The sequence below is a fragment of the Scleropages formosus genome, chromosome 16 (genome assembly GCF_900964775.1).
Source record: "Scleropages formosus chromosome 16, fSclFor1.1, whole genome shotgun sequence".
Lineage (NCBI taxonomy): Eukaryota > Metazoa > Chordata > Actinopteri > Osteoglossiformes > Osteoglossidae > Scleropages > Scleropages formosus.
Window position 1 is genome coordinate 7,792,324 of NC_041821.1, and position 24,740 is coordinate 7,817,063.

General features: G+C 51.2%; 1 protein-coding gene across 6 annotated transcripts in view; it reads right to left on the minus strand.

Annotated features, from left to right (window-relative positions):
• Positions 1 to 206: 206 nt before the first annotated feature.
• The window catches only part of dchs2 (dachsous cadherin-related 2), a 39,687-nt gene continuing 15,153 nt past the window's right edge, over positions 207 to 24,740 (minus strand). For 2 of the 6 annotated variants that reach the window (XM_018735853.2, XM_029259306.1), the window contains 18 exons: positions 23,321 to 23,557; positions 19,241 to 20,242; positions 18,654 to 18,841; positions 18,297 to 18,396; positions 17,328 to 17,485; positions 15,753 to 16,590; positions 15,354 to 15,593; positions 15,117 to 15,257; positions 12,470 to 12,604; positions 10,786 to 10,995; positions 9,198 to 10,061; positions 8,835 to 8,948; positions 7,032 to 7,243; positions 6,804 to 6,955; positions 6,269 to 6,399; positions 5,859 to 6,145; positions 5,319 to 5,457; positions 209 to 3,639 (listed from right to left, as the gene is read on the minus strand). In XM_018735853.2, the coding sequence (XP_018591369.2) occupies positions 1,061 to 3,639; positions 5,319 to 5,457; positions 5,859 to 6,145; positions 6,269 to 6,399; positions 6,804 to 6,955; positions 7,032 to 7,243; positions 8,835 to 8,948; positions 9,198 to 10,061; positions 10,786 to 10,995; positions 12,470 to 12,604; positions 15,117 to 15,257; positions 15,354 to 15,593; positions 15,753 to 16,590; positions 17,328 to 17,485; positions 18,297 to 18,396; positions 18,654 to 18,841; positions 19,241 to 20,242; positions 23,321 to 23,557 (7,727 nt within the window). In that variant the 3' untranslated portion in view covers positions 209 to 1,060. Of the gene's footprint in view, positions 3,640 to 5,318; positions 5,458 to 5,858; positions 6,146 to 6,268; positions 6,400 to 6,803; positions 6,956 to 7,031; positions 7,244 to 8,834; positions 8,949 to 9,197; positions 10,062 to 10,785; positions 10,996 to 12,469; positions 12,605 to 15,116; positions 15,258 to 15,353; positions 15,594 to 15,752; positions 16,591 to 17,327; positions 17,486 to 18,296; positions 18,397 to 18,653; positions 18,842 to 19,240; positions 20,243 to 23,320; positions 23,558 to 24,740 lie in introns of all 6 variants that reach the window. The other 4 variants (XM_018735854.2, XM_018735849.2, XM_018735851.2 and 1 more) reach the window with 4 other exon arrangements.

Here is a 24,740-nt window from a genome sequence, read left to right on the forward strand (position 1 = left end):
GAGGGGACACACCCAGGACAGGACGCCAGTCCATCGCAAGGCACCCCAAGCAGGACTTGAACCCCAGACCCACCGGAGAGCAGGACTGTGGTCCAACCCACTGCACCACTGCACCCCCATATATATATATATATATATATATATATATATATATATATATATATATATATATATGTATATCTATACACACACACACATATATATATTTATGTATGTGTATATACACACACACACACACCTATTTTAAAGGGTTCACTACAGAGGGCTGTGTGATGTCACTTTGCGCAGTAAGTGTGTTATTACTGCATCTCTTCCTTGCCTCCAGTGCTCAGAATACTCTTATAGCATGAATAAGTAGATTTTTACATGTCCTTCTACGAAATGTCCATCCCGAAACGCTTCGGTCGGATGAATGAAACACAGAGCCGTTGAGCCGGAAATAAAACTTGGGGTTTCGAGTTCTTGTCTGGTATTTGCGGACAAAGAACTCAGGTCATCCTGCGGCGCCGATGCTCACCAGCCTCAGTCTGGGACAAAAGCTTGGACAACTGAAAAACAGAAACGTGTCCTGACCTGCCAGACACGCGGCGGCGCACAACTGGATATTCACCAAAGCATTCGGCGAAAACTAAATGACTCTTGAAGCGGACAGGTTTCTAAGAGACTGCAGCAGGCGGACGACACACGCGATCAGACTTCTCTGATACTTCTCTGAAATTTACTCGTAGCGATAAACAAACACCATGTTCCTGTGTGACGGGGTTGGGTCTTGTCTGGACTCGGGACTGGAACGCTGTGGAACCTTAGCCCAAGAGTTGTGCCAAATGCCTGTGAACTGAGAACCTGTAAGCAGTGTCAGACAGCTGTATATCGCAGTACGGTTTCCGACATACAGAAAAGTTTTACGTGAGGATATGACACGTAAACCTGGTCTCTGTCGAACACAGGTTAAACCTGGTCAAAGGTGTACGAATATGGTACATACAAATATGATATAAGGACACTGGTACCTTTTTGACATCTAAACTTCCGTCTGTTTAGCCAGCACTAGTTCAGCAATCTAGAGCTGCATTTCCGCGTGTGACCCTGCCGTGCCGCAGCTCCCCAGGCCGGTGTCTGAAAGCACCGGAGAGGCGTTCGGGGTCCGTACGGTGAGCAGAGAGATTGCAGGGGAGAAGCTGGGTGTCATGATGGACGGAGTGAGGCCTGTGTTCCTGGCCAGCGGCGAGTAGGTGTACTTGGGGAAGGATGGTCGCCTCATCAGCGTTTCCATCTGGCCGGGCACCCTCGGAGGCATCCTTGGCGGCACGGTCCTGATGCCTGGTTGGGCCACGGAAGTGATGAGGGGTGGCGGGCGAAGGAAGCCGCGCGACTCCTCCAGCGAGCCGCATGCCCGCGCAGCCCCGTCGGGCAGTTGGCCTATGTCCGAGAAGACAGACGCCAGCGGCTGGAACCTCGGCTCCCAGTTAAGCAGGTAGTCCCAGCCGTAGCTTCCGCGCAGCTCCTCCTCTGTGCACGCGAGGGAACTGAGCGAGCCGCCCACCGATGTCTGGCTCTCGCACAGGGGGCCGTAGCTCTTCATGCCGTCCGTCAATTTGGCCACTCTGATTCCGCGTGGGAGCATCTCCTCACCGCCACCCTCTTCCCTCAAGGTGTGGATGCTCTCGGAGCTCTCCGGCCCCACACCAGCAGCAGTCAGCCCTGTTGGGTCGCTGTCCTCCGACTGGCAAGACAGCCGCTCCGAGTCTCGTGGAACCCCCGAGTCAGGGACCCTGGAGGCCCGGTCGCTAAGACCCGACCCAGAGCTCTTCCGACACGGATGTTCGTTGATCATCTTGATCTCCTCATCCTCCGCCGTCTCCCCCTCGGCAGAACCCCTCCCGCTGGAGTCCGAATTCCTGAAGGGATTTGAGAATTCCCTCTTCATCCGCACGTCCACAGAGCCCTTCATATCACAAAGGCTGACGCTGCTTGTGTTGCGACCGCTGGCTCTGTCCAAAGTCTCTGTGCTGCGGTTCACCTTTGCGGTCAAAGAAACTCCCTTTTTAACGGCGGCATTTTGCTTTTGGTACCGCAGAATGAGGGCAACGGAGCTGATGAAGAGCAGGAGAAACACTACCAGAGACACGCTTAGACTGATGATCTGAACGTTTGAAGCCAGTCCTGGCAGGATGCTGCCAGTGCTGGATACGTTCACAGTGACCAGGCAAGACGTGGTCCTCGAGTCCACCTTTGGACTGCTTGCTCTCAGCAACATCTCTACAAAGTCCTCCCCTCCCCTAACCCTGTAAACAGTGGCCAGCAAGTAGATCACACCATTTGTTCTGTTGACAGAAAAAAATGGGGAGGGACTGGCTAGCGAATATTGAACAACTCCATCCAGACCGCCGTCGTGGTCCATAGCCTTGACCTGACCTATACTCTGGCCCGCTTTGGCGTTCTCCGGCAACTGGAAGAGGTACCGCGGCTGAGTGAAGATGGGGCTGAACTCATCCATTCCTTCCACATCTATCTGAACTCTCACTGTAGCCACTTGGTCTCCTCTATCTCTAGCCTCCACCACAAGGCAGAACTCGTGTTCTCTTTCATAGTCAAACACCTGCTTTGTATGAATATCCCCGGTGAGGGGATCTATGGTGAAGGCCTCCTTCCTCTCTGGACTCCAGTTCCTGTAGTCCACGGAGCAAGACTCTCGTAGGAGGGCGTAGGTCAGCTGTCCATAGGGGCCTGCATCGTGATCCACCGCGTGGACCGTGCACGCGGGGGAGAAGGCCGGCTGATTTTCCATCACCAGACAGTTCACGACCGGAAACGTGAAGTGCGGGAAGTTGTCGTTCTCATCTGACACGGAGATAAAAACCACCGCAAAGGCTAGGTTCCTCTGGCCCGACCCGTCTCCATCCGAGGCCCGAACGGTCAGCGCGAATCTGTCGTCTTCCTCGTAGTCCAAATTCTGATTCAGTTCTAGGGAGCCAGAGAGCTGGTCCAACTTCAGGCGACCCTTGCTGTTCCCAGAGATGATGTCGTAGCGGACGTGGCCATTAGCTCCTTCATCTGGGTCGTGAGCCACCACCTGGGTCAGCCAGGTACCAGGCGGGCTGCTCTCACTCACCCGCACATGGTATTCCGAGTTGGCAAACACTGGCGGGTTGTCGTTCACATCCAGCACCGTCACCGTGACAACGGTTGTGCCGCTGAGTGGCGGGAGTCCCCTGTCCGAGGCAGTCACCGTCAGAGTGTAACTCTCTGTCAATTCGCGGTCAAGCGCATCGCACAGCACCAGCTTCCCCGCAGTGCTGCGCCAGGGCCCTTCCCGGACCGTGCTCACCTCCATGCGGAAGCGTCTCTCCTCGTTTCCCCCGGTGATCGCGTACTCCAGCCAGGCGTTTTCCCACGACCAGTCCTGGTCCTCAGCAGAGAGGCGCAGCAGTGTGGTTCCCACGGTCGTGTTCTCCGCGCAGCTTACCTGGTAGGTGGCCTGCTGGAACTGCGGGGCGTGGTCATTGCTGTCCTGCACCTGCACTTCCACGGACGTCACGGCGGCCAGGGCCGGGTCTCCGGCGTCTCGGGCCTCCACCGTGAGCTGGATCACGCTGGCCCCGGAGATGTACCTCAGCGGTTTGTTTGCGTACAGGGTGCCTGCGGGCGCGGAGGAACACGGCACATCACTCAACACACACGTGCAGCTACACCTGTAGCCTCTTAAGTCTTAGTGAAACGGTCAGCCTTCCCCTCAGATGGTCCCGTCGAGCCCGTGCGTCATTATCCCGCCCGCTGCACTGACAATATTTGGTTAAATTTGGATTTAGTAAACCGTGTCTTTCACAATCCGAATTCCCTGAAGAAATCTTTAATTTTTTAGACGTCTGTTTGCTGAAACGGCAGAGTCCACCGCTGCAGGGGACGGCTGCTCTGCACCGGAGACGCCCTGGTATTTCTCATTCCGTTTCTACAGCTTAGCGTCGCTGCCGAAAAGTTTGATTCAGTATCATTTCCCAATTAAATCTGTTTAATATCTTGCATTCCCAGATATTTTGTATTTAGAATCATTCTCTGATGTAAAAGGGGTAATTGTAAAAAGATGGTGCAACGGGAAAGAATGATGCTGTGTCAAATTGCAGACACATTTCAGGTTCGAAGGAGAGCAGGTTTTCGGAGCTGAGCTCCTCCGCTGATGCAAGCGCAAAATTCACTTTCCATTAGTCACTTCGCTACTAAACACGCGGTAAACATTTTTCTCAGCTAATAGATTTTGGACTTGAAACAAAAAAGGAAACCCTTGTCTTCATGCGCATCCCAGCCAAACTCCTTATAACTTGCTTCATCCTCAATTCATCTTCCATCATCTTTGATTCTCAAAGTGTTGATGCGAAAGTGACTTTAGTCCAGGAGATGCTGCTTGGGAAAATGTCTGCTCGTACCCTGTGAGTTCTTTTCCACTTGAAAAAAGTCTCATCGGATGTCGAAGTTTCTGTCTGATGTCGATTAACACATTGGACCATTCGAACCAAATGGGAGCCATGAAGAAGAACGAGCTCTTAGCGATACTGCATGTAAGGGCGAACACAAAGGACAAGGATAAAACTCGGCACTGCTCTCTCTTGGCAGATGCCAGATGGCATTAAATGAGCACAAGGGCATTGCCAGGAAGTAATTTGTTAAGATAAAAAATCTTGGAGCTTGCTGCCAGAAAGCTTTAGACACGAATCTTGGAAAACATAACATCAGAACGGCTTTTTTTTCAATCTCAGTTTCGTCAGTCCTCCTCTCAGCAAAATGTCTTGCACATTTCTGGCCCGGCTGCCTTCAGCGTGCGACAGTGAGAGCAGGAGGAAAAAAAAAAAAAAACTCTTTAACTTGATGCTTAAAACCAGAAGCATGTTCAGTTTTCACAGTTTGGTGTGCCTTGTACAGATTTAAAAATAAATATATTAATAATGTTTTTATGTCAATGTAATTTGGTCAGCGAGGTGAAATTTCTGCAGTAAAAGAAGACGGCAACTATGCAGTCATGATGATCATGACCAAAAAACATAATTTGGCTGAGGTTATGGAAGATGAAAAATGATAAAAATGGGAAGGAGCAGCTCCGGAAGAAATGTATGTCATCACAGTGCTGTAGGGAGAAACCTTACTGGAGGAATCTGCTGCTGTCCCTTTAAGGGAAGAGTAGCCCTGTGGTTAAGCTATAAAGGTATGCCTTTTTCGCCTCTTGGCACATTAATATCTGCAAAGAATATGATTTTAAAAGAAATGCATGCATCGAGTTCATATGCAGCATTTCTCGAGAAGATCCATAGTAACATACAGTATAATACCATTGTGTGGGCTGATGTAGAAGCCCTTTGAAGGGGATGCAAGTCTGTAGGTGAGCTTGCCGTTGAGTCCGGCATCTCGGTCAGCGGCAGACACGGCCAGGATGGAGGCACCAGCCGAGGTCAGCTCTGGCACAACCACCTGCGGGTGCAGACAACACGGAAAAAACGTGAAGGAAAAGGAGCTGCCTTCACATCCTTTACATCACAAAAGATTTCAGCTCTGATTTTCTGATTGGCTATCCAAGCGCCATAGGCTGGCCATGGATCAGCTCAACTCCCTCCATATATTGTGGAAACCTTCAAGAAAAAAGGCCTGTTAAGGGGGTAGCTTGTTTTGTTCCATTTTGTCATTTTGTGCGCTGCTAGCGATGCTCAGTACCCCTTCCTTTAAAACATCTGCTCCTGCTTTCTGGCTCGTTGGAATGGAAGGGGAATCTGAGAACGTGTAACTGAAAGCACACACCACTAAACGTTTGCTTTAGAAGACCCTGCCCGACACCCCCATCCTCTCCTCTCCCGGTCCAAAGAGAAGATCTCGACCTGATAGGACGCCTTGGCGAACACGGGCGAGTTGTCGTTGACATCCAGGACTTGGACCTCGAGTTCGGCCTCTGTCTGGTGGACGGAGTCTGATGCACAGATCCTGAGCACATAGTCGGAACGCTCCTCACGATCCAGGCTCTGGGTGAGCGTGATCAGTCCGGTATAGGGGTCGATAGCAAACTTCCCGTCCGCGCCGCCCTGCTCCGTGAAGCTGTAGGTCACAGCACCGCTGAGGTCCACGTCGTTGGCTGTCACATAAGCGACGGTGGATCCGGCTGGGAGATCTAACAACAGAATTGGCATGAAACTTGTAATCTCCTATAATTTGTTCCCCTCCAGTTTCCACTATGCTTTGGTTCGAGAGCAACTCAGATGTCTTTGACATTCGTAATCTTTAGGGTACTTACTTTCCGCTATGGCCACAGGCTCCATCGGAGGGATGGTCGGCTCGTTGTCGTTAACGTCCGCCACCCGGACCTGGATTGTGGTCGTTCCCGTGAGACGAGGGCTTCCTCTGTCAACGGCATGTAAGACCAGCCTAAAGGAACAGTGCACAAATGGTAAGTGCCCCGAAACAGTCAGCAAGGGCTCTGAACCCACAGCAACAAGGATGTGGCGGGGGGCTCTCAACCAAGAATCTGGAGCAAAAACATACAAACAGATGGTTTCACATCAGTGGGTGACATAGTGATTAGAGCTGCCACCCTGCGCTCAAAGGACCCGGGTTCGAATCCAACCTCCTGCCGTAGAGCCCTTAATCAAAGTACTTACCCTGAACTGTTCCAATAAAAATTACCCAGCTGTATAAAAAGGCAAACTGCTGTAAATAACTTAAAAATATAAGTTGCTGAGGAGAAAATTGTCAGATAAACGAAAAATAACCATCTCCCCATGAACGCCGAATGTTACTGGAGCGGCGTGAACTGTGTGCGAGTTACTTACTTGTAGGAGGAGATGATCTCCCGGTCAAGCACAGCACCCGTGGCCAGGATTCCGCGCTCAGCATCAATCATGAAGGCGTCGTTATGATTACCAGAAACGATGGCGTAGTCAATCTGGCCGTTGACACCGCCGTCTCCGTCGGCTGCAAAGACCTGTGCCGGCGGGAAGGAGTGAAAAGCGAGCATTTTGCCACACGTTCCCAAGGCGGTCAGCGCCGTCAGCTCATACCTGCGTGACGTAGGTGTTGAGGACCTGTCCCTCCCACACGGCCGTTCCGTAGTAGTTCCGCTCGAATGCCGGAGCGTTGTCGTTCACGTCCAGCAGCGTGATGGTCACCCTGCAGTGGGCGCTCTGGAGCCTGCTGTCAGCCAGCACCACCAGGAGGACTTCCTTCTTCTCCTCAAAGTCCAGGCGGCTCTGCTCCTTCACAGAGATCACACCTGCGAACCCAAAAACACCGTCTCGACATGCCATCGATGCATCTCCTAGTTCATGCCAGCGAAATAAAGTGAGCGTACGACACAGCTCTTGGCCACATGGGTTCGTCTCAATATTATTTCCCTTCTGTTATACACAGCTGTATTTCCAAGGAAACAATTTGTAGGATTTTACATTTCAGATTTGCTTCTTATTGAAAAAGTTCATCTGTTTTTCGTTAATTCTTCTAAATCTTATTATTATTAGGATTAAATATGTTGGCATGTGGGTCCACAAATGGAAGAAGTACATACAAATCTTTCAGTTATGGCTTTGTTTATTATTTGCTTTTCAACATCTGTATTTGCAAGGGATTTACAGGATTTCCTATCTCAGATTAGCTTCTTACTGAAAAGTTAGTCAGTATTAATTCTTCAAACATTCTCATAAAAAAAATGCTTGCCCAGCAGATCCAGAAACCCAGGATATATAATACAGCTCTTTCAAAGTTATGGTTTTTGCCTGTTTAATGTTTTGTTTCTATACACATCAGCATTGGAAGGTACTCTATTGAATTTTCTATTCCAAATTTGCTTCTGATGGAAATAGTTTGTTTTTAATTCTTGAATCATTTCTATTATTAAAAATAAAAAACAGGCTTGTGCAGATCTGAAAGTCAAAGACGTACAACGCAACTCTTTTAGTCATCGTTTTGTGTGTCTATTGTTTGCTTTCTACTGTACACATGCGGTGGGGGGTGCGGTAGCGCAGTGGGTTTGGCCGGGTCCTGCTCTCCGGTGGGTCTGGGGTTCAAGTCCCGCTTGGGGTGCCTTGCGACGGATTGGCGTCCCGCCCTGGGTGTGTCCCTCGCCCCGTGTTGCTGGGCTAGGCTGTGGCTCTCCGCAACCCCATATGGGGCAAGTGATTTCAGCTGGTGTGTGTGTGTGTATCAGAAATGTGTTTGTAGAATTTTCCATCCCAGATTTGCTTCCTAACGAAGTAAGTAATGCTTTCTAATCTTTAAATGTCCTTATTGTCAAAAATAAAATTAAAAAAAAACTACTTGTCCAAATACTACAAAGCCAAGATACTGTGCATGGCACCCTTCATGTGTCCAGCTCTTACTGGAGTCCTTCCCCGTCCGCACGTGCGGTTCCAGCTCAGCGCCGCGTCCCGATCGGGTCACGGAGGAGGGTTAGGACCAGCAGAGGCCTCAGCTTTAAACTTTGACCAGACCAGTATGGAGCTGCATGCCGCTCAAACGCATGCGAGCCCTCTCGGCGGAGGGTGACCGTCTCTGGAAACCACGCACATAATATTTTCAAGAAGGCAAAATGCCAAGAGAAATGCTCGGTACCGAGGAAGGGCGCCTGCAGAGAGCTGCCAGCGAGGGAAGAAATGCTATTTGGGAAGCGATCTGAAGAGTGGGAGAATTTCGCCATTAGCCTTGACAGAAGCGTGGAAGGGTGCACCGGGCGCGTGATCCTCGCATTCGCAGCCCGTGGTGCCGAGCGCTGGAGCAACGTCTGCGGAGCGGAGCCAGCTCGTCCCCCACGGCTGGCTCCAGCTGTAACCCCACTCGTAAAGTTGAACCGCCCGCGCGCTCGGTCTTACCTGCGCGTGGGTCAATGCTAAAGGCCCCATCTTCGTTGCCGTTAAGAATGCTGTACGTGATCATCGGCTGATCCGTGCTTTGGTCACGGGCAAGCACGGTCGCCACCCTGGAGCCTGGCGGGGGCGGGGAGGAACGGCGGAAGGAGAAAGAGGGAGCGGGGGTGGGAAGAGTTTGTCGTGTTACACAATTCTGTTCAAATGAATTGGGTTTACTGTAAAATCAAAACCGCTGCGATCAACTGATTAAAGGCGAAACACAGCTTGCGAACCTTAGATTGAAGTTATTATGCCTAATAATGTATATTTTCCAAATAATTGGTAACATGTCAGCTGCCAGCGTGATAAATTGCACTGAATCTGTACCAGTGATGCTGTGCTCTGGAACGGTAGCTCTGTAGTCCTGCTCAGTGAACCGCAGCCCGGTCTCTGCTCCTCCTGAGCGAATGAGGAAGACGAGGGACGAAGAGGACAGGGTGGGAGAGCCCTGGTCCGAGGCGATCACACGCAAGAGCTTCGTGCCGGAGAAACCGGACGATAACAAGGGAGCCTTTAACCAGATCGCCCCCGTGTGGAGCCCGATGTCGAAAAGTGCGTCTGGCTCAGACAGCCTGAACTCCACCGTCCCGTTATTACCCCGGTCGGCGTCGCTAGCCATCACTGTGACGACAATCCGGTTGACTGGGGTGTTTGTGGTGACCAGGGTGGTGGCGGCGCTCTGGGTGAACACAGGAGCGTTGTCATTGATGTCCTCAATGTCCACCGTTACCGTGGCGACGGAGCTGCGCGGGCTCTGGCTGCAGCCGTCGGCGGCGGCGGCTCGGAAGGCGTACCGCGCGTGGCGCTCCCGGTCCAGCGGCCTGGCGGTCCTCACCAAACCGCTGCGGCCATCAACGGAGAAGGCGCCCAGTGTGTCGTCCAGGAGAGAGAAGGAAACTTCGCCACCGGGGCCCTCGTCGCTGTCCGTGGCGGTCAGGCGCACAACCTCTGACCCCACGGGAACGCGCTCGCTGACAGACGTGTGGTAGCTCTTCTGGCTGAACACAGGGCTGTTGTCATTGTCATCGAGAACCACAACTCGAAGCGCCACGCTGGAGGTTCGGGGTATCGCGCCCCGGTCCTGAGCCTTTATGATGATGTCATAAGAACTTCTCTCTTCCCTGTCCAGGCTCCTCAGGGTGCTTAGAGCTCCAGTCGTGGCATTGATAACAAAAGTGTCACCAAAGTCTCCTTCAGAGGGACAAAAAAAAAGTATCAACATTAATATTAACTGGAACCCTTCTCACAAGTACATCTATTCCCTTTGCAGGCCAAAGCACGTCGCCGATCCACGTAACACACACTGATTTGTCAGGCTACAGGTGGTCAAGTTATGAATTTCAATGGCGCTTCCAAACATTTCCAGATTGACATTTATCCATTCATTCATTCAGCAGACTCTTTTCTCTAAAGTGACATACAATAATGATGTAGTAGTACTAGTAATGATACGTTCATCCAAGGTGATTTACGGTACTTAAATACACTGTACTAAACTCCCTACATTCATCCAATGGAGCAGTGTAACATACACACACACACACACACACACACACACTATGGGCAATTCAGAGTCACCAGTTCACCAGAAACTCTATGGGAGGAAACCAGAGCACCCTGAGAAAAACGGTGCCAGCACAAGGAGAACATGGAGCTGCCACACAGACTGAATGGGGATCAAACCCATGTCCTAACTGACAGTTCATGAGCTGGGAAATTTCTATTACAGGTCTTTTCATGCTTCCTGTTTCTGGATGCGATACACTGTGTCTGGGATGTGCTGTAAGAATAGACATACAGGAAAGCAGTCCTCTTAACTGGTGCTGTGGGAACAGGTATCAGGGTAAAATCCGCGCAGTAAATCCAGGTGTTCCTTGTCTACTAGTGAAGCAGTCAATCGATAGCGAACACCCACCCTCGATGCTGTACTGTATGGTGCCGTTGAGCCCGGCATCCGGGTCCTCAGCTCGGGCCACATGGATGAGCCCTGGCGGTAGGTTCTCTGGGACGCTGGTCTGGAAGGAGGAATGTGAGAAGCTCGGGGCATGGTCATTGTCATCGAGCACGGAGCAGAGGACTGTGGCCGTGCTGGAGAGCGGTGGCGAGCCGCTGTCCCGAGCCAGAACTGGGGAAAGGACCGGAATGAAAGACAAAGTCCTGAGTCTTCATACAGCTATACGTGTCAATATACGCATTACGTGTGTGTGTGTACGCATTACCACTGCTCTTCGGGTCAGATTCGTGCTTATTTTCTCATATTCCCACAATGCTTGACATTATGCTCCATTTGTTCTCGCTCCTTCATTGCTGAACCAACACTTTCATTCAAAGTGACAAATATGCAGTTCTACCTGCTTTAGATCATTTACAGTTACAAAGGATTTCTTATTCTGTAATTTACATTTATTACATTTAGCAGACATTTTTTTCTCCAAAGCGACTTCCAATGAACTCTATCTCTATGTAGTGTTATGAGCCCACACACCTTATTCACCGCGGTGACTTACACTGCTACATACACTACTTACACTTGGTGACTCATCCATACATCAGTGAAACACACTCTCTCTGTCACTCAGACACTATGGGGGAACCTGAACAGCATGTCTTTGGACTGTGGGAGGAAACCAGAGCACCCGGAAGAAACCCACACAGACACGGGGAGAACATGCGATCTCCACACAGACTGAGCGGGGATCGAACCCATGTCCTCTCGCACCACCGATGCGTTGTGAGACAGCAACGCTACTTGCTGTGCCCCTGTGCTGCCCAGTTTATAATTAAATAATAATATATACTAATAATTTGTAATAATTTCAGTATTAAAGAAAAGAACATAATTTCTTTTTCGATATTATAAACAAAAAGTCAGGAAGCACATTATTACGTCTTTGCATAGTTAACAAGTCAAGGGAATATCCACATTTGACCGATTTCTCGTTAAATTCTAGCTGTCCTGATGCAAAGTAAAAAATCGTAATCTAGCGAGAATTAAAAGAGTGTTTTCGTAAAACGGAGAGCCTTTATTCCTCCACGACTCGGGCTCAGGGGTAGGGAGAGTGTTGAAAATATTTGAGATATTTTATAAAGCTCAACGGTGGAAACAGACGTGACAAGCCAACGAGTGACCTAAGCGAGAGAGGCCAGCGGGAACGGGATTGTATGTCGGAGGAGCGCGCTGCGGGTTCCTCTCGGGGCCAAATGCGAACGCTCGCCGGTGCGCGAGCGCTCAGCGCGATCCAGCAGCGCAGCAACGCCATAGAGGCAACGGCGGGCTCTGACAAAACAAAGTTTGGAAACGTAGCCCTCGAACCCCACGCAAACAATCCGGCACACGCTTCCCATACAGTTAGGAAATAAACAACGTTTTGAATCTGTTTCATTAGAGACACAGTTTTCCCAGAGTCTTAATAGTCAGCAGACAATCTGAAGGGTTCTTCATACTGGGAACCTGGTTTTTCAGTTTTATTTTTCCCTCCGTGAAATGCATCCCGAAACACTTCACGAAAACGAAAAAAAAATCAGCGTAACAAATCGAATTTAGCAGGCTGATAGGATTCCCCCTGCAGTGTGGCCTCAGGGCTGTCGGATGCTCGTACCTCTCAGGGAGAAGAACCCCCACAGCTCTCTGTCCAGCCGGGCGCTCGTGCGGATCTCCCCACCCTGGGGGTCAATGCCGAAGAGCTCGTACCCAGGACCGGGCAGCAGGCTGTAGGTCACGGCGGCGTTGGCTGCTGTGGTACGCAAACACGGATCGCATTATGAACGTCACGGCCAGCGGTGTCTGGTACAAGACCTTCACGGCAATTATAACGGCAAACGACCAACTTTAAACGCAGCGTTAAACTTCGCGTTAATTTGGTGAAGACGAGGACAGTACATTCTGCATCATGAAACATTTCCGGAAATGTGAGGGTGCCCCGGACGGCTTGTATTTTCCGGAATGGGATCTGTCACTCTAGGGATTCGAGGCCGACGTTCTGCGTCGCATCCCTCCCCTTTCCAAGGTGGCCTTCGGCGTTTGAGTTTTTGTGAGTGTTCCTTAAAGCGATCTGGAGGTGATCCGTGAGGCCGAGGAGATGAGGGATGGGGGATGGGGGAGCACCCCGCAGTCACACGGACTGATGACCTGTCTCCGTCTCCATGTCTTCACCCCACACCACCTCATCCGATGTGCTCCTGCCTCTCGTCAGGCAGCTGCCGCAGTCAACGTGCGTTGGACCTACACCTTCTTGCCTTTCATAGACTGAGCAGTTGTAGCTGCATCTAAACAGCAAGTACTGCACCAGTGTGAGTCATTCCAGCAATTGCGCATATTTATCCCACTGCGTCTCACCGTCCACAGGCTGCAGCTGGAGGTGGGGGGGTGGGTTCTACTGGGAGTTCTGCTGGGGGTCGAAACCAGAGTCCCTTGGAAGGATGAGAGAAGGTCCAATACCCTCAATGAAGATCTGTGCAAGCAGCCAGTATGGGACTGATCCACACTGCACGCTCACTTGGAGTCTCAGGGACAACCATGTGACACGGTGAGACGAATCTATAATTCATCCATCATCAATAACAGCTTAGGCGGTGAAATGTCAGTCCATCGCAGGCCAATCGCAAACGCTCATTTGGAGAGCCGGGAAGAAACTCACCCTAACCCTAACCCAGGCCGAGTGGGATTTGAACCCACATCCGAACCAAGCGCTAAGGGTGGAGCCACGGTATTTTGTTCCTGTTACAGAGCTACGATTCCTGCAAGAACGGATGCTGTGAAGAATCGATGAGTGAGAGCTGGCTGGACTTGGTGGCGCTGTTTGGCGGACATGGCGAGGTAGCAGGCACCGCGTTCCTTTCACAGCTCTGCACCCGAAGCGCTGCAAAAAGTGTCGGAAAACCGATCGACGTTCCTCATCGGGCCTTCCCCGCGTCACCGACGGAAGCTACGAGCCAACATCTGGACGGCGCCGAGGGCATCGTCTGCTCGGCTTGTCAGTCAAAGCCACGAGCGGCGACGTCGTAATGAGCAGGGCGCTTAATAACACGCAAATGCGGGAGACGCCGGGACTCGGCCGCCGTCTGACGGGGGATGCGGAATGACAGGCGAAATGACGGCCGTGTTAGCACAGATGTTCCAAATCAAGGCGTCCCGGGACCTCCGACGAGTGGACGCGGAAGCCCGATTGCTGTTTCAGGACTTCTGTTACCCAAAGAATGTTCGGAGACATTGACGCCGCTGAAATGCTCCGAGCGGGACTCGAGGCGCTGCTGGGATTTTTCAGGGAAATACAACTCGGGGCGACCAAGCGGGCGAGGCCGTAGGAAGGCCTCGGTAAAATAAACACGGAGACGTGTCCGTTTACGAACTGTTTAATTAAGTCCACAACGAGGTTCCGCCGAAAAACAAATCAACCTCGACCGGCAGCCTCACCGAGACGCGCGACTTGCTTATTAGGGGACACAAAGGAATTTGAAATCGTCTCAGAATCAGCGCCAGGGACCATCGAAACACAAAGCCGCGAAAGAAACCGAACGACAAACTCGGGCGCGGTGTCACGTTAACTTTGGAGGCCTTCCGCAGAACGGGCGCCGCTAATCGACATCGGACTTGTCAGCGTGCAAAGCGCAAATAGCGTCAGGCTTCATCCGGCTTTTGACGGCTCGTCTCCCCCTTGCGAAGAGATGAAATACGCACAAACCCTCGTCGTAATTTTAAACGCACCTTAGCTTTTTTTTCCTTTTTTCTTAACCGAACAGCGGTTTTGTGCACGTACGGAGGAAGTAATAAAGTGTACAGTAAAGAAATTTCATCAAGTTTCACAAATAAACTGGGGAAGGCAGCTGCTCGCTGGCCTGCTTGTATCAGTACTGTCACCTTGAGGCTCTTAACGGTAAAACACATCTGAGAGGCAGTTCTCATGCACTTCTTTCGTAAGGCGAACATTTACTTCTTTGCACTTTTTCCCAGAGGGTCTTACAGCGCTTAGCTACGTACAGTTACATTTTCTGAACCGCGTGTCCCATACGGGGTCGCGGGGAGCCGGAGCCTAACCCGGCAACTCGGGGCGTAAGGCCGGAGGGGGAGGGGACACACCCAGGACGGGACGCCAGTCCGCCGCAAGGCACCCCGAGCGGGACTCGAACCCCAGACCCACCGGAGAGCAGGACCCGGTCCAACCCACTGCACCACCGCGCCCCCTACGTACAGTTATATACCCATTTATACAGCAGGTTATTTTTACTGGAGTTATTTAGGGTATATACCTTGCTCAATGGTACTACAGCAGGAGGGGGGATATGAACCCAGGTGATTCAAGTGGAAGGTAGCAGATCTAACCCACGTCTGATGCACGTCTGCCCACTGGAGTATTCCGAGTACGGAAGACATCTGTAGCGTGTCTTCCGCTGTGGTGATGTCAGTCGTACAACAAAGACCTCAACACACAAGATGTTTGCTCAACACACAGGCTCTCAAAGAGGAAATCTGTAACAGTGCCGTACCTGAGTCCCCGTCTCTTGCGGTCACCTTGACCACCGGCTCTCCCGGATCTCTGTTCTCGTCCACGGCGGCTGCGTACCCGTGCCGGTCAAACTCAGGCGCCCGGTCATTGACGTCCAGCACGGAGACGGCGAAGCGCTGCATTGACGAGCGTGGCGGACGGCCCCTGTCCAGTGCCTCCACTTCTAGGGTGTGGAAGCTCGCTTGCTCGTAGTCCAGGGAGGAGACCAGGAGCAGCACACCTGCGGGCGAGAGATGCGGGAGAAACCCAGCGGTTACGCTTCTCTCTCAGGGCTTCCTTAAACTTTACTTGTGCCAATTAAGTGTTAACGACAGTAGCTTAATGACATCAGTCTGCGCCCGAAGAACATGTCTATCCGCGTACGAGCGGTCCACCTCACCCGTTTCCTCCTCTAACGCGAAGTGTCCGCCCTCGTTTCCAGATGCAATGCTGTAGGCGACCAGGCCGTTTGTCCCCAAGTCCTCGTCCTTAGCGATGAAGCGATGCAACGGACTTCCCAGCGGCGTGTCCTCAGCGAGCTGGGCCTCGGCGGTCGACACGAACACAGGGCTGTTGTCGTTCGTGTCCAGGAGGTGCACCTGCACAGTCAGCGAGGCTTGCTTACGACGTGAGGACTCCTCCGCCTGGTCGGTGGCGGTCACCGTGAAGGTGAAGCTCTCGGTCGCCTCCCGGTCGATGGGCCCGATGACTGTCAGCGTGCCGTTGACCGGGTCGATGAGAAAAGGCACCGCTGGCTCAGAGGTGACGGAGTAACGTAGGGCGCTGTTGGCCGCGCTGCCATCGCCGTCTCGTGCATTAAATGTATAGACGCGTGTCCCCACGGGTACGTTCTCCTCCAGCCCGAATGTGATGATGTGATCCGGGAACCAAGGGGCGTGGTCATTGACGTCCTCAATGCTTACGATGATGAGCAGCGAGCGGTTGAGCAGGAGTCCCTGGCCGCTGTGCTCTGCTCGAACCCAGAAGAGGTGACGCGGGGTGGACTCGTAATCCAGTTGCTGACGGACATAGATGTCGCCAGAGGTGGTGTCAATCCCAAAGTGGAGGGCGCTGTTGCCCTCGGTGATGGAGTAGCGCATCTTCCCACGCCGGCCCTCGGGCAGCTCCACGGATCCCACGACCGTACCGGGCCTCGCGTCCTCCCTCACGGAGAAGTGCCTGAAGCCCTGGGAGTCCCAGCCATCGGCTGGAATGATCCTTCGTTCATCTGGAAGAACCTGTAAGGAGAACCGTCCACGTGACTGCTCTGTCCTTCCTGGACGTCTAACGGGCTTTACTCCGAGTTTACCATGCTTTGGTGTCTTGCCTGTAGACTGAGCTGTGCCTTAACCGCTGTTCTAGAGACATCAATATGAATCGAACGGGTCTGCCGCCTTAACTAGAGATCATCGACACAACTGTCTCACTGAAATGTGGAAGTTGTTCATCACGGTGAGACAGTGAATTATCATGAAGACATTTCCTTTAGTCCTCATAAAATTATGCGGTTAACGTAACGATGACGATTCTCTGATTGCAGCGCATTTCGGGGACTTGAGCAACAGTGCAGCTTTCTTGCGGTTTCACTGATTGCTTCAAGGCTTTTCCCCCCAAACATCAAAAACAATTCCTGGAACACACATCTAATAATTCAAAGCCATTCCAAACTATTCAAAATTAATTACATATAAAATTTACCAGGAAAGCAGGGTCGTCATTTTTAACATTTACGGAAAACATCCCAATATCCCAAAAATTATTCATCTTTTTTAGCTTGAATGATCTCCCTCATAACAAGAACGTTAACGTTTTAACACTGTTCATTTTGACCAAATATTAAAAAATACAGTGTGCCCTGCTGAAGTGCATCCCGACTCAGCAATTTTACAGTCCGTAGACCCGAACCCAACATTACAGGGAAAGGAAGAGGAGCGAATGCTCAGTGGCCCAGTCCCAGCATGCACTGGAGCAGCACCTGCACATGAATGACAGCCGTTCTCTCCAGGGGTGACGGCCCGTTGTCCGAAGCAACAACGGCGAGAGTGTAGTGGTTTCCGGGGTGTTTCGAGAAACGGGCTGTGCTGCGGATCTCCCCGCTGGCGCTGTCGATCTCGAAGTGCCCCAGACCATCATCTGGAAGAATGAAATCCAGACGACGTATCGTTTAAAAGAAAGCAATGAAAAATGGGACTTTTTTTGCTACCGAGACAAACAACCAACCATCATCAACAGCTGCTTGTCCCAAGCGGGGGGGCGGGAGGCCAGGGGCTTGCCTGGTGGTGCGGGTCCGGGTGGAGGGATGCACCCTGGATGGGATGCCTGTCCGCTGCAGGGCACCCCAAGCAGGGCTCGAACCCCAGACCCGCGACGCAGGGGGGCACCGGCTGAACCCGCCTCGCCACCGTACCCCCCGGGTAACAAATATTAATCAAAAAGTTTAAGTGTAGCCCCTCTTGAGAAAGCAACTAAATTTTAAAAGTTATCCACTCTAACTTTTTGCCTGAAGGTTTTTGGTTCAAGTCCCACCATCCACTGCTACTGCTGCTGCGAAGGCCATGGAGAAATGCAGTAAAAGGTGTATAAATTGTCAAAAACTCTAAGGCGCTTTCCATAAAAGCATTTAAACAAACAAACACACACTGTCTGAAAGCACTTGTCCCAAGCAGGGTCACACCCCCGACAGGACACCAGGCTGGCGCAAGGCACCCCGAGCAGGAGTCAAACCCCAGACCCGCCAGAGAGCGGGACCCGGCCAAACCTGCCGTGCCAACACACCCCCCCTTTGCATTTAAACAGCCAGTTAACAATAAAGGTTTCCATTTAAGCCCTTCGGTACTCTGAGTTGAACAAGTACACACCCTTTAAACAATCAGTAACAAAACCCTGTGAGAGTCATTCTCCTCGAGGACCACGGTCGTTTTATCTGAAGATTTTATGCATGTACCTGATGTCATAGAGTAGCGGACAGTTCCGTTCTCTCCGGCGTCAAGGTCTTTGGCGTATGTCGTGGTTACCATGGAGCCGGCAGGCAAGCCGGCCCAAAACTGCGTGTCAAATGCAGATGGAAACAGGTCACATGTTGCTGTGCTTTTAAAATAAATGAATCAAACAAAAGATTGGTAATGGAAATAGCAAACTTTTGAAATAATCAAAATGCACTAAGCAGAAGCAAGAAAATGTACAGCACGCAGCCGCATCTTCCCGTGAAGCGAAAGACGCGGTGCCAGCAACGCGTCCGCCAGGCGGCGTGAATTCGCGGCGTGACCGGGATGGCATCGGCTCACGGAAGCGACGCGCTGACCTGGACGCTGATCTCCCTGCCTGGGGGCAGGTGAGTGAACTGCGGCGGGTTGTCGTTCGCGTCTGTGACAAGGACGTGGACGCGGCAGGTGGCGTTGCGGCGCGGGAAGCCGTGGTCTGTAACCAGGATCTCCAGGGTGTGATGGGTGTGCTGCTCACGGTCTAGTGCCACCCAGTTTATAACCTCCCCTGAGATGCACAGAGACAAAGACAGCGATGGAGTGACTTCCACCAACACAGATCTGCTTACGTTAGCGGGAGGGATGAACGCGGGTTATGGGGCGATTGTCATTTTTCACTTATTTTATTACTGCATTTCTTCGTTTACAAATCATTCCTATAACCATAAGAAAATGCACAAAAATAAGGATTAGGGCTGATACAAATAACTCTTCCCTAAATGTGATCGTAAAGCAGTGGCGCACATGAAAATCCATAGGGTATGCTGGTTTTTGGTTACTCTCTGCTCTTTTTTTTATATATATACCCACAATCTTTGCATATTTAATGTTAAATTAAATTTTATTTTCTATATCTAAATTGAGATGTTTAAATAAATCAGCAGCTCGCTTCCACTTTGAGTCCAACCTGTGTTTGGGTTAATGCGGAAGTGCTTCCCATCGGACAGTAGGACGTAAGACAGCCGCGAGTTCTTTCCGGAGTCTCTGTCTGTGGCCCTGACGGTGCCCATCAGGCCCTGTGGAGAGGACGATTCTTGGATGGTGTAGAAGTAGGAGCCATGGGTGAAGACGGGGGCGTTGTCGTTCTCATCCAGCACCGTGACGATGATGGTGGCTGTGGCGGTGCCCTCGCTGTTAGCGGCCGCCACACGAAAGCGGTACGCAGGCACCGATTCGTAATCAAGGACCTGGTCCAGGACCATCCAGCCGCTCTTTGCGTGAATCCTGAAAGGCAGCACCCGGGAGGCAGAAAGGAGGGAGTAGGAGACTCCGGAGGACGTGTGGCGGCCCTGCCCGTGAGCCCGTACCTGGATCACCCTACTGTCCCTTTGGGCGCCCTCACTGATCTCCACCTGATACACCAGCGTTTCGAAGGCGAGCCCTTCCTCCGACGCGGCACCGTCTACAGACACAGAAAGCATCATGACGGAAGCCAGCGCGGGTGTGCCCTCGTCCTCAGCCTGGATACGGAGGGAATAGGTGGTCGGACCATCTTGCGCAAGGCTACGGTTCAGGAACACAGTGCCCAGGCGGGCATCGACAACAAAGGGCTCTGCGCTGCCACCCAGCAAGGAGTAGCGAACCCGAGCGTTGGCGCCGGCATCCCTGTCATGAGCGTGCACGATGTAAAGCGCAATCCCAGGCACCGTGCCCAGCGAGACAGAGATGGTGTCTTGGTCGCGGGAGAAGACAGGCGGGTTATCGTTGACATCGGACACGGAAACGTTGACCTGGGCGCTGCTGTAGATGGGCGAGGTACTGGTGTAGGACTGCAGCACGAGCAGGAAGTAGGGCTGGGACTCGCGATCCAGCGTCCGGCGGGTGCTGAGGAGTCCGGACTGGGGGTGCACCTGGAAGTGCCCCAGCGGGTCGCCGGAGGAGATCTCGTAGGACAGACGCTCCACCCCATCTGCAGCGAGAGGGAATGTCACTGAGCCCCTGCAGTGGCAAACCAGCTCCTTTATGTCCCTTTTCGTTCAGTATTAGATCCTTTTTTCCTCCGGTTCAACCCGTGATCTACTGGTGTATAATAAACACTAACTCCTCATGCTACAAATTGTCAAGTTATGAATTTTCAAAGATTTTTTCCAAAGCAACATCCAACTACCAGTATGCACTAAAGCCAACAGCTTTATCCAAGGGGACATTCAGAGCTAGATACTCTGCGCTAAATACCGTACAATCGCTCACCCATTTACACACCAGAGCAAAGTGACACATGTACACACACACACACACACACACTATGGGCTATTCGGAGTCACAGATTCATCTGGAACATGTCTTTGTACTGCGAGAGGAAACCCACACGAGCACGGGGAGACCGTACAGACTCCACACAGACTGAGCAGGGACCAAACCCATGTCCATTTGCACTCTCCAGGTGCTGTGAGAGACCAGCGGTACCCGTTGGGCCACTTGTGCCATTAGGTTTTCATTTATAATTGCAGTTATAATTGACAGTAGCCGGATTTTTTTTAAGCTGTTTTTTAAAATTATGCTGTGTAGTGAAACAAAGAAGAATTTCATCCCACCAGTAGGCTACAGTAAAATTCAATCATTCACATTTTCTGAACCGCTTGTCCCACACGGGGTCACGTGGAGCCGGAGCCTAACTTGGCAACACAGGGTGTAAGGCTGGAGGGGACGGGACACACCCAGGACGGGATGCCAGTCTGTCGAAAGGCACCCCAAGCGGGACTCGAACCCCAGACCCACCGGAGAGCAGGACCCCGTCCAACCCACTGCGCCACCACACCTCCTTCAGGAAAAAAATCACTCAAACACAACTTAAGTGTGGTACTGCATTTCAGGTGGCTCCCACAATGTTCACAGCTGGTGTCTAGTGTTCATGAATGTTGGGGATCAATAGCAAAATGAAAAAAACTGCTCCTGCTGGTGGGTTGAATCGATTAATAATAAACATTGAATAGGAGTGTTGGGGGACTTGTTTTTGTTTTCAGTTACATTCAAGGTTTTACTTTAAAGTTTCTTAGTTTCCGATTTAAAGTAGCTCACACTTAGAAAAAAATCAAAAGTCTTACAGAGTATTTTTTATTATTTTAACTTTGCCAAAGTTTTGAATAAATGAAAGGACATCTATGTATGTTATTAAGAGTTCTATCCTTTATGACTTAGTGGTAACACTGGATTTATTTAAAAAAATCAAATTATAACCTGACTTCTTTGCGAGTGAGGGGTCAGTGTTAGTATACTATGCTATCAAACCAGAAGCCAAAAGAAATGGCCTGGATAATGTCTAGGGAAGTCGCAAACCTCTAACATACCTTCTACACAATGATAACATTGGTAACATATAAATTAAACAATAACATACGCTATACTGCAGTGTCTTTAGTTCTCATTTAAGCATGTGGTAGAAAGGATATGAAACCGGGCTATTATTTAATGACTATTTTAAAAGTGGTGAAGCACGCTGGGGGGGTGCGGTGGCACAGTGGCGCAGCAGGTTTGACCAGGTCCTGCTCTGGTGGGTCTGGAGTTCAAGTCCTGCTTGGGGTGCCTTGTGATGGACTGGCGTCCCATCCTGGGTGTGTCCCGTCCAGCCTTGCACCCTGTGTTGCTGGGTTAGGCTCTGTTTCGGAACGACCCTGTTTGGGACAAGCAGCTTCAGACTGTGTGTGTGTGTGCGCAAAGCACTCTGGAGGAGAGAGGAGTGGAAGAGAGGTCTCATGTAAGTGTGTATTTCACGCTTTCGCAGTGAGTGCATTAAAAGCTCTTTGCGTGCTCCTAAGCCTTCGTGAGGTGCTGCTCTCTCTGTCACTGCCTTACCGCCAAGCCTAATCTCCCCATCAGCAAGAATACCTTAAACAACTGTCTCACCGAGGTGATGCTAAGCTGCCGGACTGACATTCCAGTTTCTCAAACAAACTGTTACAATACCTACTGCCCTATTAAGGCTGAGTGATGTGCTGCTTCCATTTCTTTAAGAACATATGGCTATAGACACACACACACACACACTTTCTGAACCACTTGTCCCATACAGGGTCGCAGGGAACCGGAGCCTATCCGGCAACACAGGGCGTATGGCTGGAGGGGGAGGGGACACACCCAGTCCGTCACCAGGCACCCCAAGCAGGACTCAATCCCCAGACCCACTGGAGAGCAGGACCCGGTCCAACCCACTGCGCCACCGCACCACCACGCCCCCTCATATAGCTCTATTACTACGGTTTATTTAGTTCACTCTGTTGCCCAAGGAAAATTATTAGACAAACAATGTTACAATGATTTATATGCAGGGAATTTGTACTGAAAGGTGCTGTATCAGGAGTGGGATTCAAACCAACGACCTTCAAACTGAAGGAAACAGCCTGTTTCTGCTGTCACACCCTAAACAACCCGAACAACATCCCAAATCACTGCCATGCTATGCATGACGAGAAGAGGGAAGGGTCCAAAACAAACGCAGACTCGTGAACAAAGCGACAGCGCTGCTGGGAGGCAAGTTAAGAAGTAATTAAAGACGGGCCTCTTGCTGGAGGCGCTAAGCCAATTAACTGGTTTAACCTTCCAGGCTCCGATGTTTCCCACTAAGTACCGGTAGCAGAAAAAAAGTCTAAACACACACACACACACACACACACACACACACACACACACACACACATTTTCAGAACCGCTTGTCCCATACGGGGTCACGGGAGCCTACCCGGGAACACAGGGGCGTAAGGCCAGAGGGGGAGGGAACACACCCAGGACGGGACACCAGTCCGTCGCAAGGCACCCCAAGCAGGACTTGAACCCCAGACCCACTGGACAGCAGGACTGTGGTCCAACCCACTGCGCCACCACACCCCCTAAAGTCTAAACAACCTAGAGTAAATATACATCTTATTCATTATGTGTGCAAAACATAGAGCTCAGACTCGTTATAATGAAGAACAGCGATGGGATGCAGTAAGAAAATGGCACTGAAGGACAGAGGGACAGGGGATCCCGCCAACCCCCGACTGGTACCCACCGATGGAGCCGGAGGCCTGAACCCTGCCCACGGGGGTGCCCGCCGGGGCATCCTCGGACACAGAGAACAAATAGCGGGACCTCTGGAAGATGGCGGGAGCCGGGGCGCCGCGCAGGACGTTGACCGTGACGTCGGCGGGGCGGGGGGAGCTCAGGCCTCCGCCATCGCGGGCGGAAACGGACAGCTTGAGACTGGCGGTGCCCAGGTGGCTGAGAGGGGAGGCCAGGTACATGGACCCTGTTGAGCGGAGACACACCACACGCAGCTTGTGAGTGTGTCCATCAGCTCCCAGGATGGCGCTCCTGCGGTGCTCTCAGCCATACGAGTCAAATTCACATCAGCAGCTTCACTTTATGATGACCTTTGACCTTTTAAGAAATTGTTTTATTGCGTGAACAAGAGAAAGGGGCTTAAGGTAGTAAAAAAAAAACATTAACTTCAGTTCCTTACATGCTTGCGAACTGATTTTTCGATGGGTTCGTTAACGACATTGCGGAGGCCCCTGGGTGACAGAATGCGTTGAGACACAAGACGTTACTGCTGATCGTGTCCTCAGTGCCCCTTAGAGATCATTATCACAAAAATATGCACTTCATATCAGTACTCTTACATGTATTTATTTAGCAGACGCATTTCTGCCAAAGCCATTTCCAATGAACTCTATGTAGTGTTATCAGCCCACACACCTTATTCATCATGGTGACTTACACTGGTTATGTTATTATGATCTCGTAAATTGCAATATAAACGATAAATCCACTCCTCAGTTTTAATTCAGCCTCATACATGGTCATGTAACTACAAACGGATGGTTCGCCACTGGAAAACTAAGCAATGCAAATAGTCCACAGAGTTATATGAATTTTTCGACATTTCTTTAGTCTGATCTCCACCCGACCGACTAACTGGGTGTTTATGGATCTGCGACGACCGCATGACCGTGCAACTACATTATTATCGCACGTGCCCGTCAGACCACGGCGGATCCAATCACGCCTGACCGAGAAAAGGCCGGCCTTTCGGATCAGACGCGTGCCAGATGGCAGCTCGCTCGCTCATTGTGTCGCCTCAATTTACCTCCGGATCACCCCGGTTTACTGGTGCATCAGTATGATCTGTAAGACCTTCTTAAAGCCCCCTGTTCAGGCAGATGGTCCTCCTGTAATTACCGCACCGCTACTGGTGTGCTAATTAACAGCACTGATCCTTATTGTCGCGCCGTTCAGATTTTAGTCGTCCTCCACATGTCCTCGCTTGCTGTCGCCAGCGTGGAGCTTCGCTGTGCAGCGCAACCCGAATTCTGTAACTTAAATGACCGAAGCAGTTCATTGCCACTGCTCTGTGGACCCCCAGACTTTTATTTCTCTCCCAATAGCTTGACCTCTGAGTATTTTTTCCTCCTTTCCTGTTGCCAGATGGC